The sequence below is a fragment of the Neopelma chrysocephalum genome, unplaced genomic scaffold, assembly GCF_003984885.1.
Source record: "Neopelma chrysocephalum unplaced genomic scaffold, ASM398488v2 Primary Assembly neopelma1_274, whole genome shotgun sequence".
In the NCBI taxonomy this organism is placed as follows: domain Eukaryota; kingdom Metazoa; phylum Chordata; class Aves; order Passeriformes; family Pipridae; genus Neopelma; species Neopelma chrysocephalum.
The window spans coordinates 2,000,399-2,019,448 of NW_020897936.1; the positions used below are offsets into that span (position 1 = coordinate 2,000,399).

General features: G+C 41.2%; 1 protein-coding gene across 2 annotated transcripts in view; it reads left to right on the forward strand.

The window, feature by feature from the left end:
- Positions 1-19,050, forward strand: part of TLN2 (talin 2) — a 159,212-nt gene that overhangs the window by 84,834 nt on the left and 55,328 nt on the right. For both annotated transcript variants that reach the window (XM_027704353.1, XM_027704354.1), the window contains 13 exons: positions 989-1,156; positions 1,282-1,576; positions 4,105-4,271; positions 5,286-5,414; positions 6,899-7,012; positions 8,473-8,586; positions 9,719-9,853; positions 11,013-11,141; positions 11,778-11,880; positions 13,504-13,712; positions 14,511-14,630; positions 15,681-15,878; positions 17,940-18,079. In XM_027704353.1, the coding sequence (XP_027560154.1) occupies positions 989-1,156; positions 1,282-1,576; positions 4,105-4,271; positions 5,286-5,414; positions 6,899-7,012; positions 8,473-8,586; positions 9,719-9,853; positions 11,013-11,141; positions 11,778-11,880; positions 13,504-13,712; positions 14,511-14,630; positions 15,681-15,878; positions 17,940-18,079 (2,021 nt within the window). The remainder of the gene's footprint in view (positions 1-988; positions 1,157-1,281; positions 1,577-4,104; positions 4,272-5,285; positions 5,415-6,898; positions 7,013-8,472; positions 8,587-9,718; positions 9,854-11,012; positions 11,142-11,777; positions 11,881-13,503; positions 13,713-14,510; positions 14,631-15,680; positions 15,879-17,939; positions 18,080-19,050) is intronic.

Here is a 19,050-nt window from a genome sequence, read left to right on the forward strand (position 1 = left end):
ATGGAGTAGTTTTGCCGTACGTGTTTGCTGTGTCTGTATGTAGGGGTGCAAACCAAAAGTTAATGAAACCTTCTGGTGAACTGAGTAGAAGAAAATTACTGTATTACAAACAAAATCTCTTTAAGATTAGTAGTATTAGCAATTATAAAATCATAATGCCTCATGACTTAACAGTGTTTGCTATTAGTAGTTTAAGACCATTGTTCTTAAATGCTCTGTTAAAAACATGTCTGGGATTTTTCACTCAATGGTTATTTTAACAGTACAGACATTAGGAAGACTCCATCCCACTAAAAAACTCTCAAGTACATGGAATGTGGGATTTTAAGTGGGGAAATGGGAAGAAATTATTTGAACTTATTCATTGCAGGAATTAACACCTGAGCGTGTTTTAATGTCGCAGCTTCGGAGTGAACTAAATTATTTTGGTAAAATGTGGGAAAAATGTGCTGGAATTAAGACCTGTTTTGATTAGGAGCAATAATTTGTAGGGCTATATTGTGGTTGGAAAGGGCATTTTCAAAAATGGAATTGCAGTTGTTTCTACTGTTAAGCACAATTAAGTCCTTAAATTTTGTTATCAACTCAAGTCCTCTCTCTCCTCAGCAGTTTTGTCCTTGAGGTTGTCACTCTTATTGCAGATATTTATCACATGTTTAGTGTTGAACTCCAGATGGTTTTGTATTAATAGTGTATTCTCAGGAAGTGAAGATAAGCACATTTCAAATTGGAACATAGGTTTCTTCTTATGGACACTAAGCCAATTGAAAATTTGATAGTCCATATTCCTTCAGTGGAGTAACTTCATAATGGAGATGCAGAAGTGGTTGTACTGAGGACAGTGGGTTTCTGAGCTGCTGCTTTACACAAAACAACATGTTGAAGTTTTCATATAAAAGAACTTCTTACCTTCAGGAGATCTGATCTTATGAACAACAAAGTATACACTTTGTTAGATTAAGACTGAGTTTTCTCTCTGTTTTACCAGGATGTCCTGATGAGTTTGGCCAAAGCTGTTGCCAACGCTGCTGCCATGTTGGTGCTGAAGGCCAAGAACGTGGCACAGGTGGCTGAGGACACAGTCCTGCAGAACAGGGTCATTGCTGCTGCCACACAGTGTGCACTCTCTACTTCCCAGCTCGTGGCTTGTGCCAAGGTGAGGCTGGGGGTGTTCCCAGGGTGCCAAGGCATTGTCCCACTGGGTGCTGCCATGGATTCCCAAAAACTGTGTTGATATCAAGCCAGCCTGTTCTGAATGCTCCGTGCTCTCTCCCTGTGCAGGTTGTGAGTCCCACCATCAGCTCTCCGGTGTGCCAGGAGCAGCTGATTGAGGCTGGGAAGCTGGTGGACCGCTCGGTGGAGAACTGTGTGAGGGCCTGCCAGGCTGCCACAGACGACACCGAGCTGCTGAAGCAGGTCAGTGCAGCTGCCAGCATCGTGAGCCAGGCCCTGAACGACCTCCTGCAGCACGTGCGGCAGTTCGCGAGCAGGGGGGAGCCCATCGGCCGCTACGACCAGGCCACAGACACCATCATGTGTGTCACAGAGAGCATCTTCAGCTCCATGGGGGATGCTGGTAAGTGCCCCTAAGGAACAGCAGCTTCCCATTGCTCGGGGATGTGCACCTTGCAAAGGAAGGAGGTAAAAATCCTTCTCTGACGTGTGCTAGTGCTGCCACAGAATCACAGAATCAGCCAGGTTGGAAAAGACCTCCGAGATCATCAAGTCCAACCCCTGATCCAACCACACCATGGTTCCCAGACCAGGGCACTGATGCCACATCCAGTCTCACCTTAAACACCTCCAGGATCAGTGAATCCACCCCCTCCCTGGGCAGCCCATTCCAATGGCTGATCACTCTCTCTGTAAAGAATTTCTTCCCAATATCCAATCTAAACCTCCCCTGGCAGAGCTTGAGACTGTGCCCTCTTGTCCTACTGCTGGTTCCTGGGAGGTGCTCATCCAACCCATAATATTAAATCAGCAAAATGCCCATAGCTGTGTGCTGGGTGGAGTGAACCTTCTGTGAAAACAATCCCTATCATGCTAAAGGTTTGCTGTAGTATTTTGTCTGTTCTCTGCCACTTCACAGGGTTGTGTAGCAATGTCTCAGCTCCAGATATGAAGACAGGCACCTGGGCAAATACTTCACAGTGGTGGATTTTACTATGCATAGATTTTTTTTGAGGTTTTGAAACTTATTTCTGCTTTTTTTTCTGTGATGCTTCTAAAATGGGCATAGCTTCTAGAATCAACCCAAACTTGAGATCCCTAATGTTTAACCAAGCCAGTGTGAATTTTTAGTAAAGAACCAGTAAATTACTTAAAACAGTGAAATTTCAATAGTTCTAAGTGTTGTGAAGTAGCAGCAGTATGGAGGGGCAGTATCAACTGGAAATCAAGACAATTCATAGAAAGTTTAAAATGGGATGAATAGTATAGTTTTGGTATTTTCTTTCATGTTGTATCAATGCAAGGCCAGGAAAGAAAACATTTCAGTCACAACTGTGTTCATGTTACAGTCAATGTGAACAAACGAATCTTTTATTGTAGAGTTGTCTTGGTTGTTACATTTAAGAGGCAAAACTTTCAGATGTTTGTTTTTCCAGGAAGTGTGATTACAGCCATGCAGACACTTCTAAAGGATTATGCAAGGAAGCAATTAGTGAAATCTCAATGTATTTTGACCCTAGAATCTTTATGAGAAACATGAGCAATTAAGATTTTTTAAAATGCACAGGAATGTTTGCTAAACCACTCTTAATCTTCAAATTGAAGGCTGTGGAAAAGGTTTTCTAATGCTCTGTAGGTATCCTAAGGAATTTTAATTAATGTAGATGTGCAGAGGAAACCATGTCAGGTTTTGTGTTTTGCTGCCACTTGTGATTCAACTCCTGTAAAGAAAGATGCAGTGAAAGAGGTGATCTTGAATAACAATTCCTGTCTGTCAAGTCAAGTCAAAACTAGTCAAATATCTTGTTTTGCAATACCTAGTTTTTAGAAGAAGGCATTCAGATTCCAATCTGTGTTTCCAATTTATCATTGCACTACTGTGGTTGCAATTTTAACAGCAAAGAGACTCCAGCCTGTCACTGCTGTATTATTGCCCAAGAAGGATATTATTTCTGTTTGATTTACTGACTTAATACTGTAGGAAAGAGCATTTAAAGGGATTTTTTTATCAAGTGGGATATTTGGACTGGGAGTTGAGTTAGCAAATATTGCTAAAAGTTTTAATTACAAAATTTCATACTGGGAATGATAACAGTTGATAACAGCTAGAAAAATGTAATTTTTAGTCTTTTAATTCTGATGCCCCCAAGTCACCTTTACATGTGAGAAAACAGCTGTTATTGTCTTTGTTCCCATGACTTTTTTAAGAGCATTGGAAAAGAAAGAGGCCTTAGATCCAAATACATCCAACTTGATTTGATAACCTATGGAAAGGCAAAGGCTTTATTGGTTCCAGTCTATTTATGAAGGAGTCCAAGTGTATGTTTTAGTGACCAAATGAATTTGTTCTAGAAAGGATATGAATCTACTTCAGAAGCACTGTTGTTTCATCTCTATGCTTCACCATGAGCAGAACATGACTCCAGTATCATAAATATATCTTATTTTTGGCCAAAACCATCTTAATGCTGCTAAGTCTCTTCTGACAAGGTTCTTAATTTAGTTTATATTAAACAGAAGATAATTCCCCAAAAGAACAGGTGCAAGATGGGTAATTTTTATTGATGGAGTGAAATCTTGGCTGTGATTTGAAAAAGCAGAATTTTTAGTCTTCCCTGGGACAGGAGTTTCCTTGAACTGTATATTCAAAATTACATGAAAATATTGATTTGGGGGTTTTATCTTGCTATCTAGAATGCAAATACTACAATTTTTTTCTTAATCCACTGTAATGGTTTCCACCATTTATACTGTGATCAAAGATTTGTTTATAAAACTCCCGAGTTATGAACTACGTGTGTATCGCTTTCAAGTAAAAAAAAATACTTCAGCAAACGTGACTTCAGTTTTGTCTGGTGAAATGATGGTGAATTTTGAAAGCCAAGCTGCCCTGTGGAGAGCAGCAGGTCCAAGTGCAGTTGTGTCCCCCAGGTGAGATGGTGCGGCAGGCCCGGGTTCTGGCACAGGCCACCTCCGACCTCGTCAACGCCATGAGGTCGGACGCTGAGGCAGAAATAGATATGGAGAACTCCAAGAAGCTTCTGGCTGCTGCAAAGCTCCTGGCAGACTCTACAGCCCGCATGGTGGAAGCTGCAAAGGTACCAGGGAAAGGCACTGTCACTTTAACTTGTAGGGTTGTGCACAAAGAGGAGTGGGATGTGGGATGTGGGATCTGGCTGTGGGAGAGATGGTTTTTCTTATCAGCATTTAATGACTTATCTAGGTATGTTCCAAAAAAACAAGTTATTAGTTACCTGGAGTTTTTTTGGTCTTAAAAACCCATTCTTGCACTGCTTTGCTTTCCTGTGTGCAGGCTGGTCATGACTCGGGCCATCCAGGGCAGTGCCACCAGCCATAACCACTGGGATGCAAAGTCTTGTACTAGTTCCAGATGGAACAGCAGAACCACAGCAGTCTCCTACAGAAACCATTCACAGAGCAACTCTCCTCTGTCTTAGGAACAGTTTTCTCCAGCTGATTTAACCTTTTCTTTCCTTTCTGTGCTGAAAACCTATTTAAATCCACTAGGGAGAAATATATCTCCCTTTGAATTGTTTCCCAGATCCTGCACTGGAATGATTTTTACAGCAGCAGGGCCATCACTCTGCTGGGACTCCAGTCCATACGCCTGGCTGCAGAGCATTTCCTTGACTTCCCAGTAACTTCTCAGGCTTCAAATGGAGAAAATCTGCTGTGTTAAATCTTAATTTTTGGACTGCAGGTCCTGCAAGGCATATTGAATCGGGAATTTTAAAACCTGTGTGTTTTTTTTCCAAACCCTACTCTTCTCCAAGTCCATTATTACAGATCACAGGGGAAGCAGTTTACAAAGGCTTTTTTCCCAAGCACCCAAAGTGGTGCACGAAGCAAATGTTCAACTCCTTTTCTCCAAGTATCAAACACACACAGTAACAACCTTCTGCTGGCAGTAGATTTTCCGTGTTGAAGGCTTGCAATATTTTAGTGTTCTTCTAACTTTGGTTAAGACAATACAAGGAAAATGAAGGCTGATGTAGCAGACACTGTCTGGAACTAAGGCCTTGATATTCATCTGTGTTTTCTCTGATAACTTTTACTGAGACTGGTGGTTTTTGCTCTGAAATCTTGTGCAGGGAGCTGCAGCCAATCCTGAAAATGAGGATCAGCAGCAGCGTCTGAGAGAAGCAGCAGAGGGACTGCGGGTGGCCACCAATGCTGCTGCACAGAATGCCATCAAGAAGAAGATTGTCAACAGATTAGAGGTTGGAAACTAGATATTGTTGAATTTTCAGTTTGCTCCCTTTTGATAACTAATATCTAGATAGTTTTAAGAAAGTGGAAATGGCTGTTTCAGTAAAAGCACCGTAAACTCATTTCAGAGTACAAGGCTTGGGGTTAGACATGGTAGGGTGTGATACCACAGTGCTCAGAAAATGGAGCACTTTGTTTCACTGATGAAGTAAAGTGGTGTAAGGATTTGACTCAGAAGGCATTAGGCAGAAAATTAGAACAGCTGAGCTGAAACTGCTCCATTACTGCTTTAATTTATCCGTGTGATCTGTCATTTACACACAACACCTTTGGGTGGCTTTACTAGTACATTTGCCAGAGTGTCATACAAATTTCTGTACAAAGTTATATTCAATCTCAGCATATCCAATTAGTCTGGTAAATTACTCAGAATCAAAGAAGCAGGAATGAAAGTAAAACAATCCTGTCTGGTAGCACAGCTGAGGGGGAGAAGGGCCATTTACTGTCCACTGAGGATAAAATATCTTGGAAGCTTGTCTTGTAGGCAAGGTTTGATCTTCCCATTCTCAGACAAAATGAAGAAAAGATAGATTAAAAAAAGAAGCATTTTTAAATTCCTACTTTGCAACTGTGATTTTACAATAGTCTGATTCGAATTCAATGAGATGAGACAAACAAGCTGATCTAAGTAGGTAACCAAGTTGCTGTGTCTGCCTAGAACTAAAAATCAGGAGGATTTCAGGAAATAAAGGGTGCCATTTTCTAACTGCATGCAAGAAAGTTTTATAGAAATAACATTTTATTTGCTTTGCTGTTATAATAGATATTGCCTTACAAAGGAGTGAAGTGTGTAGTGAACTTCATGCTTGGTTGTATCTAGTGGGCCAATTGGTGTTGGTGTGTTGAAATACCTTGGATAAATTGCTGAATTTTAAATTTTGTAGCAGGGAGATGTTGATAGTAACACTGCTAGATATTTGAAGAAGGTCTTCTCAGTGCTTTTAGACCCAGGAATACCAGTATTTTGGATCTCTGTGTCATTTTAGTAACTTTGCTTTTGCCACAGAGCAGTCTCAGTAAGAATTGGCTCCCTTGAGCCCTTGCTCAGAGGTATCAATGCATCAGGGTAAAGCACTGCATGTACTTTGCCTGTTTCCTCTGACCTTTGTAAGGAGCCAATTGTTTGGACCATCTCTGCTGTTTGTATTTGACTTCTTTTGCTCAGACTGCCACCTAAGCTGTGGAAGAGTGAGAGTGTAGAATCCTTCTAATTCTACCTTTTTCTTTGTTGGCAAGTTAGAGATGGATAAGTGTTCAAATCATTTTCACCTTGAGAGAAGAGCAATCCTGAGTTTCCTTAAGGCAAATCAAAATAAGGGATATAGTGTATTAATCTGTCAAATTTGTTACTCTCAGAGCTACCTGTAACGTGTATTTCATCCTCTGAATTACTCAGGTTTTTACCACTGATTTAACTGTTTCTTTTTCTCCAAAGATTGCAGCTAAACAAGCTGCAGCTGCTGCTACCCAGACTATTGCAGCCTCTCAGAATGCAGCTGTTTCAAATAAGAACACAGCAGCCCACCAGCAACTTGTGCAGAGCTGCAAGGTAAGCACAGCACAACCCACTGACAAATAACAACCCTTGAACTCTGCCTTGTGGGGAGCTGAAGATCCCCCTCCCTAATACTGTTGCAACCTCCAAAAGAGATTTAAAAAAACCCCAGCACTACCCGTGTGCTTCTGTATTTGTTGTGTTTTCCATGTGTTACTGTGTGTAGAGAAAGTAACCCCTGAATTGTCCACAGTGAGGGATGGAAGAGCAACAGTGATTTATATTGTCATGGAGTTCTTATTTAACATATCGGTTATATAATTGGTTATATAACTAACAACTGATCCTGCTATTCTGATATTCCACCTCCAAGAAACTGGCACCTTAAATGTCACTGTAAAAAATAAGTTTTAGACTTTCCTGTGGGGTTACCATGATTCCTAACTTGAAGCTAAAGCTGTCAGGACTACAGTTTTCAAGGTAGGCCTGAAGTCAAGCACATGTCTGTAGTTTCAAAGCTGGAATTCAGAGTCTGGTGAGAAGCTGTTCTCTTTTGTGTTTAAGCTATATTTGGCAGATCAGCTTCTGGCTTTGACTAATAAAGAAATTACATTTAAATAAAAAAATTAAAAAAGGCAATAGAATGCAGAAGGATTTTCTTCTGCATCAAAGAGCAGTTATGTGGGGAACAAAAACAAAACCATTAAAGAAGATACTGTTAAAAGCCACATTAACATTCAGCAATTGTCATGGTGGCACTTCTAAGAAATGTTGGAGTTAAATAAGGTAGCTCAAGTACATCTCAAAATTGTGTTGGAGAGAGCTGCTATTTCAGTATGAATTAGAAAAAAAAGAAAAGCAAGCTGATTCACTGTATTGTTTGCAGTTCATTCTAATTTTGTCCTGATGCTCATTTATTAGCAGAGAAGATTCAGTATCTGCTCCTTTACTTTTTGTGGTGGTGATAATGTAGTATTGCACTGCTGAAGTGAGTGTTATTGTGAAATGGATGGACAAGGACCTTGAATGTGGACAGTCCAGGAGTAAAGTTTTAGCAACACACACTTGCCATACTATAAGTTTGTGTTGTTGAAAGTCATGGGAAAGTAGGCTGAGGTGCTTGTGGATAAAAGACAATGTTTTTTCTGAAAGCAGGACATTCTCTTTAAAAAGATCTGTCACCTCCACTACTGGTATTTGAACATGCAAAGGAAGGAATTAAAAATACTCGGTGTATGTAATTCTGCATAAAAACCTTGGATTGTCTTGTAGGATCCTTAAACTAAAAAGCAGCTTGAATAAAGATTTCTTAAGTAGACCATCTCTAAGAAAATCCTGTTGTATACTAATTTGGTTTGATGGAGTCCTAAATGAATTCTGTGAAGGCACAAGAGTATTTTACCTGTGAATGCTACAGTTGTCTTTAAGGGGAGTGGAGGCAGTGCTTGTTTTAGTGTCAGACCATTTTGAGTTCTTATTTATTGATTAAAATCTTTTCTCTTTGTTTATTTTAGAATGTTGCAGACCACATTCCTCAGTTGGTGCAGGGTGTGAGAGGAAGTCAAGCTCAGGCAGAAGACCTCAGTGCCCAGCTTGCTTTGATAAACTCCAGCCAGAATTTCCTCCAGGTGAAGTGAATCAATCACTGCAGTAGATGCAGTGATAAATTAACAGTAAATTGTTAACTTTTAACAAGAGAACTAATGTTTGTGGACAAGGAACATTCATTGCTGTAGCACTTGCCTTCTGGGAAAGAGTTTAAAGATCAAGATGGAGAGAATTCAGCATCTTTCTAAGTAGAGGTCTGAATATGTGAGATGCTGCTTAGGCAAGGTAAATTTAGTGTTGCAGCAACAAGCTCCAGAATTCCTCAGAAATAAAAGGGACTATTACCATATTTTTTTAGATATTAACCTGCATAATGGATCTAGATTCAAGTTTTGGACAAAACACAAAATTTGACTCTGTGCTTTTTTTTCCAAAACATCTAAAAAATAGAATAGAAAGACAGAATATTGAGCATTGATAACAAAACTATTGAGTTTATTGTTGACATTACAAGAAACAAACAGAAAAAAACCAATTCTCTGTGTGAGATGATCATTACTTGGCACCAGTTAGTCTTGCCTGAAATGTGGTTGCTGTTGGCAGGTTTTTTATGGTCTCATGTAGGCAGAGGTATCACAAACCGTGCCCTTGCTCTGTTTTAAGTATTTTGCTGTATGATTCCCTCTGGGCCATTCAAACGATCAATCCATCTCCTCTCTGGCTGTATGTGTGTACAGTGGTGATGATAAGAATCAGCAAAGTATTTTAATTGCATTAGCAGTAATCCCTGTGAAAAGTCATTGCTTGAATTACAGTTCTCGATTGATGGAATTTTGGCAGAGTTTAATGTTTAGAAATACAGAGACACATTTGCCATCTGTGCCACTTGGACCTGCTTGTGCCACATGGATGCTGGATAGCAGAAGAGCACATTTAAGTATTTTTAAGCAGTCTACATGAGCACCCAAAGGCCTCAGGCAGACATTGGTACCAGTGGAGCAGTCACTGTAGCAGTAAAGCTGCAGGGGGCTCAGCAATGTGGAATTACCACAGGGTGCTGCAGCTTAAGGGATGTGCATGGTCACTGAAGAAAAATTGATAAACCTCATGAGTGTGTGGATGAAGGAAGCAGTTTGTTTATTGAACCTTAAACCTTTTTTAAGGAAAATGAGCTGGTCAAACCAATTGTGTTCACTGTTGCTCTTTGAACAGCCTGGAAGTAAGATGGTGGCCTCTGCTAAAGCTGCAGTCCCCACAGTGACTGATCAAGCAGCAGCCATGCAGCTCAGTCAGTGTGCCAAGAACCTGGCCACCAGCTTAGCTGAGCTACGAACAGCCTCCCAGAAGGTAGGTAAATACTGGTTTTAATCAGCTAAAGCAGGATGGCTTTGTGTCTCCCCCAAGGGAATGGCTCGTGCTCAGGCACTGTTCTCTTCTCACTGTTGCTTTTTGTGCAGTTTGCTCAGACTCCCAGGTGGCTCCTGAGTCATGAACAAGGGGAGGGAGAAGTGACAAGAAAACTGAAAAGCTTGTGCTGGCATTTCCATACCAGAAAAACAGGAGGAGGGAGGACAGAGCAGCACATCAAGGCTCTGAGCTGCTCTCACATTTGAGGGAGAGCAGGGACAGGGAGCAGATCTCGTGCAGCAGCCAAACCAGAGAGAAGCCAGCTGTGGCACTGCTGTTGTGAACTGCAGCCATCATCTCTAAAACTCAGGGAAGCAGATGCTCTCTGTGTTTCACAAACTATGTAGGGGCTTAAAAAGTAAAATCAGTGGGAAGTCTGCTCCTTGTGTGTGTGTGTGTGTGTGTGTGTGGTGGTTTGAAACCTTCAGAGATCCAATTTCTAAGTTCAAGCCCCCCTCCCACAATTTGCCTCAGTGTGAGAGAGAAAAGTGATGGCATGGACTTGATACCTCCTCACCTCCTGTGGAGAGCTGGGAGGGATTTAGCACCATCGGTGTTGACACAGACTCCAGTTGTGTGAGAGTTTTCAGGCAAAACACAACTACTCAGTATTGGGGGAAGGGGAAAATACTTACAAAGGTTTATTTACAGTGTGTGTGTACACCCTGAGGCCCAAAAGCAGGATTGTAGCATGTAGGTGACTACAGCTGAGCTCATGTTAAAATGTCCAGCTCATACAGATGGCTGTGGGCTGCCACATCAGGGGGTTCAGGGTGACTTTAGACATGATCCATAGTTAGAATCTTGGTCAGAGGTGAAGTCCAGACTGCAGCAGTTGTTTTCTCAGGGTGAAGGTAGGTATACACAACCTGAGGGCATCTCATTCCCCTGGTGCCTCTTTCCAGCGTGTTCTTCTCTTCACAGACTAAGGACATTGTGCAGGAGTTTGCAATCCATAATTAACACTTAGAGTGCCCACAGAGGCCTGTAAAGTAATGAGAGAAATAATATGGGAGGGAGAGGTTGTATCTGAAGCATTTACTGTTTCTGATCGTTGCTTCCAACTGCTAACAGTGCCCTTGGTCTGCTCTGTGAACAGGCTCATGAAGCTTGTGGGCCGATGGAGATCGATTCTGCCTTGAACACAGTCCAGACCCTCAAAAATGAACTGCAGGATGCGAAGATGGCAGCTGTGGAAGGACAGTTAAAACCCCTCCCAGGAGAAACTGTAATTGAGGAAGGATGTTCTTCATTTAAAAACAAACAAACAAAGTTAGCTGTTAAAAAATTTAAATATTAGAGTCAAAACAAGTCGTGAGGCTTTGGATAATGATGATGCTGATAGGATTTTGCACCAATTCTCTTTAAAAAGAGGACATGTTACAACTACTACTGCACCAGATGCATGTTCTGTAGTAGAATTACTCGTAGGACTGTAGGGCCTCCTTCTCTGTTGTACAAATCACAGTTTAGTAGCAGTAATGTTTCAGTCTTGTCAAAAAGAATTCTTTTCAATAGTGACAAAGATGAGAACTCAGTAGTTTAGGACAGCTAGTCCTGGTAGGCTTAGAAAGTGAAATAGTTTATTTGGGGAAAAAAAAAACAGCTTGCTCCTCAGATGAAGGTATTTACTTCCACTGCTAATTAAAAAATAGTTTTGTTGTTCATATTACCTAATATATTAATTTATTATATCCTGGACAGGGAAAACATGCTAGTTGGGTTTCAGAGAAACTGTGTATGTGTTCAGTAGCTGAGGTAGAAGTTGGGGGTTTTGGGGAATGAGGAATTTTTTAGTACTATTTAAAAAACAAGTGTGTTCAGCTTAAACTCAAAGAATTTTGTCCTTTGCAATTTTTCACAGCTTGAGAAATGCACTCAGGACTTGGGAAGCACATCCAAGGCAGTTGGATCCTCAATGGCCCAGTTGTTAACCTGTGCTGCTCAGGGCAACGAGCACTACACAGGTAGTGTTTTATTCATAATATCTCTGTGATGCCTCTGCTTTCCTTTAAGTGTTTGATAAAAGGTTTTCTTATCACGGGCTGCTTAAATCTAGGAATTACTCAATATTTTTTTTTTAATGCTGGTAGTGAATTGTGGCAAGTTACTAAGAATTGCTGGTGTGATTCATGTGCTTTGTAAAAGAACAGTGATGCAGTCTGCTCTGTGTCTCTGATCAGCACAGATTGGGACATCTGTTGTTTTGGTAAATATGTGCCACTGAAACTCTGTGAAGGGCAGAACTCACATGTGTTGCAGTGTAAAGGTCAGTGCCACTGGAGATGTTGCTCTGTCCTTTCAGAAGGTTTAAAGGGTCCTTTGGATATGTTTTGAAGCAACAGGATGCAAACACTGTTGTGATAGCTTGGTGATGTTCAGAACTGCCCCTCTTACTGGGTGTTCCCAGTTTCCATGTATAATGTAGCTGGTCTCTGATTCATGGATCACATTTGCATAGTTTGAGGTAAAGCCAACAGGGAATGTGGGCACACGGATTCTGCAGTTTGGTTTTCACCTGTCCTTTTTAGAAACCAAAAGCACTTAAAAAGAAAAGCACTCCTGCAGGAGGGACAAAAGTTTGTTCTTAGATGTTAAAATGTTGTGTGTCCTCATTTCTGTAAGAAATGAAAGCTGTTGATACAAATGCTACTGTAAGATCTTTTTTTTTTTGCTAATATTACTGATTAAATGCATTGTGGCAATTACCACTTCATTGGATAAAATTACATCAGGGCTCCATAACTTCTAGTTACTTCCATCTGAAGCAGATGTAATTGCATTAAGATGGCTCGTGATTCTGTCACACAGTTATGTAGAAGTTAGCACAGGGTAATTGGCAGAGGAGCTCAGATGTATCAGTACAGCTGATAATGAATAGTTGAATCTGGTAGCTCTCTTATCATCAAGTTGTAGGAAATACTACAAAGCAATGAGTTCCTTTTCAAAAATGTCAAAAATAGAAGAATGAGACCCTTATTAGTGCTGGAGTTGATGGATGTCCTTTAATGTTGGCCTAACACACCACAGAAACTAATTTCATGACGTCCTTTCTGTGACTTCATTCAGTTATTTTTATATGCTTGTATTCACGGTGATGTAAAGTTATATCAAGTTGTACCATTGCAAATAGTCTCTTTTTTTAATTGCTTGAACTTAAACTATTGTTGTGTTTAGTCTCTAAAAAATCTGAAGCTGGGTTTTCAGAAGGGGCAGAGATGCCGTGGCTCTTAGCTCGTGTGCATCATTCTTGCAGACAATCACTCTCCCCCATAGCTTGGACTGGGAGTATTTCCTCACCTACATGTTTTAGATTTTCTTCTTTTCCAGTGCTTTGCTAAGGTTTAATCATTGGTGTGGAGCTGTGCCCACAACATGGTCTTTGATATTTATTTTATGGCTTCACTGCAGGCATTTCTCTAAGCAGATGCCGCTGTGTATTTCAAATGTGTTCATGTTTGAAGATTTTCTTTTAAATTGCATTTGCAATGTTATTTTGCAATGGGATCACTGCCTGCAAATTTATGCCATAAAATACAAGGGTTGTCTTTAAGGGTACAAATAGAATCCTTGGTGAAATCTCAACACAGGAGTTGCTGCCAGAGAAACTGCTCAGGCTTTGAAGACTTTGGCTCAGGCAGCACGAGGGGTCGCAGCTTCAACTACCGACCCTGTGGCAGCACATGCAATGTTGGATTCAGCCAGGGATGTCATGGAAGGCTCTGCTATGCTGATCCAGGAGGCCAAGCAGGCCCTGGCTGCCCCGGGGGATGCAGAGAGTCAGCAGAGATTAGCCCAGGTAAGTTCCAGCTGGAGCAGCTCCATGAATTGTCACCCAGCGAATTTGCTGTGAATGCAGCATTAAATAAGGGAGAGAACAACAGAAAATCAGGCTGCAAGGAATGTCAGCTTTCTGTTCCTTTCAGCTCTCAGACAGTAACATCATGTGTGTGTTAAACAATGCAGATGGTCTGAAGTGTGGTATTGTAGTCATCTTTTAGAAAAATATACAAAGACGCAGCTAAATGCTTTTACTCACAACATATGTGAGTAGACTGCTTGACTGCAAAAATTAAACAGCCATTAAACTGATCATTATCAAATAAAGGATCTGTATTCATGTTACATTCAAAAAGTGAGTGCATGTTTCCTACAGATGTAGCACCACTCCTTTTGAAGGCATTAAGGAGTACCAGGTTCTTTTTTTAATGATTTGAAAAGTTCTATAGTTGGCCTGCATTGGAAATAATTTCTTATGAAGAGACTTCTGTTTTAATTGGGACTTTGTAAAAAGTAGCAGGCTAAGAATTTCTGTGATTAGCAGTTCCCTATAGGGAACTTCAGGGGCATTCCCTTACCTGCCTTTATCCTAGATGCCAGGAGCAGTTGAGGAGCTGCCCTGCCGACATTATCCTATCAAATGGGTGAGCATAAATAACAATTGCTGCAGGACTACAGGGCAGCAAACCAAGGGAGTCACAAGCCCCAAAAATGATCTTGTGAGAGTCCGAATGTAGGAATTGCTGGCTGTGGAATAGAGGCTGTGGCTCCTATCAATGACCTCTTAATTGTGGATGTGTTTACTTGTGTGTTGTAGGTGGCAAAAGCAGTGTCTCACTCCTTGAATAACTGTGTGAACTGCCTGCCTGGACAGAAGGATGTGGATGTGGCCTTAAAGAGTATCGGGGAGTCCAGCAAGAAGCTCCTTGTTGATTCGGTGAGATACCTTTTGACATGGAAATAAATTTCAGAGAATTGAAGGGCAGATCTGGGTTCCTCATGTGTCAAATCACTATTTAGTAAATGTGCCTTAAGTATGCTTCATGTAAACTCTGTTTAAGTTTATGCACCTCTAAGCAACTGCTCCTTTGACTGAAATGCTGTTCTGGTTTTATGGGAAAGGTGAAATGTGTCTGTGACTTGTGAAGGCAATATTGAAATTGTTGCCAGAGATTGGTACTAGGGTTTTTTTTCGAAAATGCCAACTATGACTTAACATTTTGAAGAATATGAAAAGTAGAAAATTATAATCCCTCTCCCACCGAGAAGTGATCAGTTCAGTTGAAGGAGCATTGTGATCTATCAAAAAGTGTTTGGTCATTTTGTGCAAGACCAGAATTGTTATATTTCTGTTTAACTGCATCTGTGTCAAAAAAACCACTTTTTTTGCACTGCTAATTTGCCAGAAGGTTATATGATTTGAACAGGTTTTTTTTTTTTTTCACTCCTAACAATGACCTTGCAATCCTGTGAATGAAGGAGGAATTGTATTTTGATATATTTGTACGATGCCTTTTGGTAAAACCAGGGTTTTTTTACCAAACCTGATTTATTAAGAGGGTTCAGAATCATTCTGAAGAGCTGCCAATACTTGTGTAGTATTGTGAAAATCTTGTTGATGGAAGTGAATGATGGCTTGGAGACCAAAATTCTCCAACTTTAGCCACTGAGTTCATCACTTTGAATTTTGTAGTTGAACCATAACATAGCCATTGTTGTCTCTGTCCCTAGAAAATCTTACAGACTTGTCTGTCCCTTGAGAGAAACACCAGGACTCAAGTTGTTGGACAGATTTCTGGTTGACAGCTGTCCCAGAGTCCCATCTCTGCATCCAGAACTGAACCAGCAGCAGTTCAACGTCAGGGTTCAGTTCCAGCTTGTATATAAAGCTCCCTTCTCTATTGCATTTTGTGTTCTTAATCTGTGTTGAACTTTACAGTCATGAAGACATGACAGACACTAAAACACACAACTCGGTCTCTTACAGCTCCCTCCCAGTTCCAAGTCATTTCAGGAAGCTCAGAGTGAGCTGAACCAGGCAGCAGCAGACCTCAACCAGTCAGCAGGAGAAGTTGTCCATGCCACACGGGGCCAGAGTGGGGAACTGGCTGCAGCCTCTGGAAAATTCAGTGATGATTTTGATGAGTTTCTCGATGCTGGTATTGAAATGGCTGGCCAAGCACAAGTAAGTTCTTGACCGTGCTACTGGAGACCAAGGGTTATCTTGGGCACAGCAACTTGCAGTGCAGTGTATTTATTGGTCATGTAGCAGCACAGCGTGCTGGTGTGAGCCTGTCCTGATATGACAGGAGATGTTTGTTAGGAAGCAGTCATCCCTGGCTGGTTATCTGGAGGGAAGTGAACTCAGCATTTGCATTTTCCCCAGGATATTGGTATTTGTTCCTGTGTCCAGTCAGATATATGACTTTGTACTCCTGTCTAGTTCGGGCAGGTAACTAATTTGAGCTGTACTATCTGAAGGTACAAAGGTGTGCTGAACCTCTCCAAGCTTATGGAAGGGGTTGCTTCTCTTCTGGAACATAATTTATGTGAGCACTGTTCAAAATTTGTCCAAAATCTTTGCTACTTTTGAAATACTTTAGGTAGAGGGAGGGAAAGATGCATTGATATCCCTCTGTGGTGCTGTGGACCTGCTACAGAGTTGAGCAAACCTTTGAAGAGAGCCATGGGTCTGACAGCAAGCACTTGGTCTTGTGTTCAGTGGTTTAAAATCTGGCAGAGTTCTATTCTGATGAACTCAGTGACAGTCAGGAGTGTTGTCCCATGTTGCCCAGATTGTTCCTGGTAGTCTGGGTGCTTTATCTTACTGGGTATAGTTGGGCTGAATTACACTAACTGGCCATTTGACAATGGTTTAGCACAACAAATGTCAGCAAATAAAAAAGGATCCCGTATCAGGAGAGATAGGAGGACATGCAGAAAAAAGAATGTGCAGAGAGTTTTACCCTGGTTAGTAGAAGGACCTTGCAAAGGTAGGAAATGATTGCCAAAGGAAAACTGGCCAGAAGGTCTGGTGTGTGTCAGTCCTTTGAGGTCATTTATGAAGTGTCTCGAGAGCAGATACTTTGTAGATAGAGCTGAGTAGAGAGGTCAGACACTGACTGCTGGTTATTCTCCATCAGAACTTAATCATTTGGGTTCCAGACCTGTGAAGTGAGTTAGGATCCAAATCCAGCTGCTGCTCTGACACTTGAGCAGGAGTTGGGTACCTGACTGTCCCTTTAGCTGTGGACCTCATTGACTGTTAGAATGTTTTGTCTGAGGCAATTCAATGATGGCAAAGGTAGAAATGATGCTCTAAATGGCTGCTTGAAATGAGAAATCCAACTGCTGGTGACCCTGTGGCCCATGGGAATTTGCTTATCCTGCTGCCATAGAGGGTGATAACCATCTTAGTTATTAACGGGTGATCTCTCAAAAGAGAATGCCTTCTGCCTGTGTCTAGTTATTTGGCCTGAACAGATGCCATAGCAGTATTTTGGATGCCTAGCAAAATGTGGGGTTAGGGAGGAAGCAGAATGTAGTAAATATAAAGTAAAAGCTATTCACATCAGCTGAGTAATATGCAACATCTACATAAAATCCTGAACAGACTGTTAGAAAGAATGGATTTACTTCTAGTGATTATTGACAGAAGAATCTGATCACAGCTGTTTGCTGTGAAAGTCCAGTATTTCTCTGCATATTTATATGCAGGTTTCCCTTTTCAAGCAATGGCTTAAAATAAGTAATAGAACGTCCAAGTCAGCGTGTTGACCGAAGTGGGCTTGTAGAAACTTGTTTTCTTGGGATAGAGGACTTTCTGGAGGGATATTTTTGTGAGAGTAATCCCAGTTAGTTGCTGGAGAGCCTGTGGGGGACACAGAGACTGCTGGAACACAGAGTGTACGCTGCCTGAATAATGTGCAGCAGTTGTGCCAGGCAGAGACATACGAGAGTCTCGACAACAAAAGCATTGTCCAACAAGTAGTAAAGTTTCTCCATTGCTCATTTTCAATACAGCCATTGTTAGAAACCAGGCTATTTGTTACATGGGTTTGTTTCTCTGTGATGTGAGTGAAGCTGGAGGCACCTGTTGGAGTGAACAGAGGCTTTGGTCCATCCCCTTCTCTGGACTGACATGTGCCAGTGGTTTCAGGTGGATGAAGAAACTGGGTTTCCAAATATGGTTTTAGCACATTGTTGCAATTTCTGCACTTAATGTTGCACTGCTGTGGCTTTCCAGACTAAAGAGGACCAGATTCAAGTCATAGGTAACCTCAAGAGCATCTCTATGGCTTCCAGCAAGCTGTTACTGGCTGCCAAGTCTCTCTCTGTTGATCCTGGAGCTCCTAATGCCAAGAACCTCTTGGCAGCAGCAGCAAGGTAAGGATGTTGCTTTCTTTAGGTTTTCCTGAGATATTTGCTTTTCTCTGTGATATTTATATTGTGCTTAAATATTCTTCTGCTATTGACAGTTAACTGAGTGGTTGGACCTGCAGTCCTATTTAAATGAAAGTTGCTTATGTTGGAGTAGTTCCTTAAGTGGCATAACTTGTTACCCTCAGTGGAAATAAGAACCAGCAGTTGAAGATTTGGCCTGGTTTTTGAAAGTAACCAGTGTATTTTCCCTACTGTTTTTTCCCCATCTGTGTTCTGATAAGGCAGCAGCAAACAGAAAGCCTGTCAATCCCTGAAACAAAATAAATTGAGTAATATTCTTTTATAGAACATGCTTAAAAATCATGTTGAAGCTACCTATCACTAACAGTGTGCATGTGTGTATGAACAGAAATGCTCAAAAGGGTTAGATGCTACATTTATTTGCTTTATTTGGTGCAGGATACCCTTACTTTAAGGATTATAAATCCAATCCTTCAGTAAAGGATCTCTTAAAGAATTTATGCTACTTTAGTTTGTCATATTTGTTTGTTGGTTTTTTGTTTGGTTGTTTTATTAAGTAAAAATTCTGACATCCATCTTGTCTCCCTGGAAATAAATAGCACCTAGGAAAATTGTAGATAATCAAGGACAGGCTGCTTCAAAGGGAAGGAGCTGCATGAGCTCTTGTTACTGCCACGGATTTCTGCCTTAGGCTGGAACATTCCTGATTGGAGTGTAGAGGAAGTTAAGGGAAACCCAGGTGGTTGTTGGTTCCTGCCAGGCTGGAATTCTCTCTGGAAGCAAGTGATAGAACAAGGCAGATGAGCCCTGCAGAGCCTGTAGATGCTCTGTGTGTCTGTGTGTGCCTGTGTGCATAAGACTTTTCATACATCAGGTAACCCCGTGGAGTAAATATTGCACCAATTCTCAGTTTAGGATGCTAAGGACACACTGTATTTCCCCTCTCAGATCCT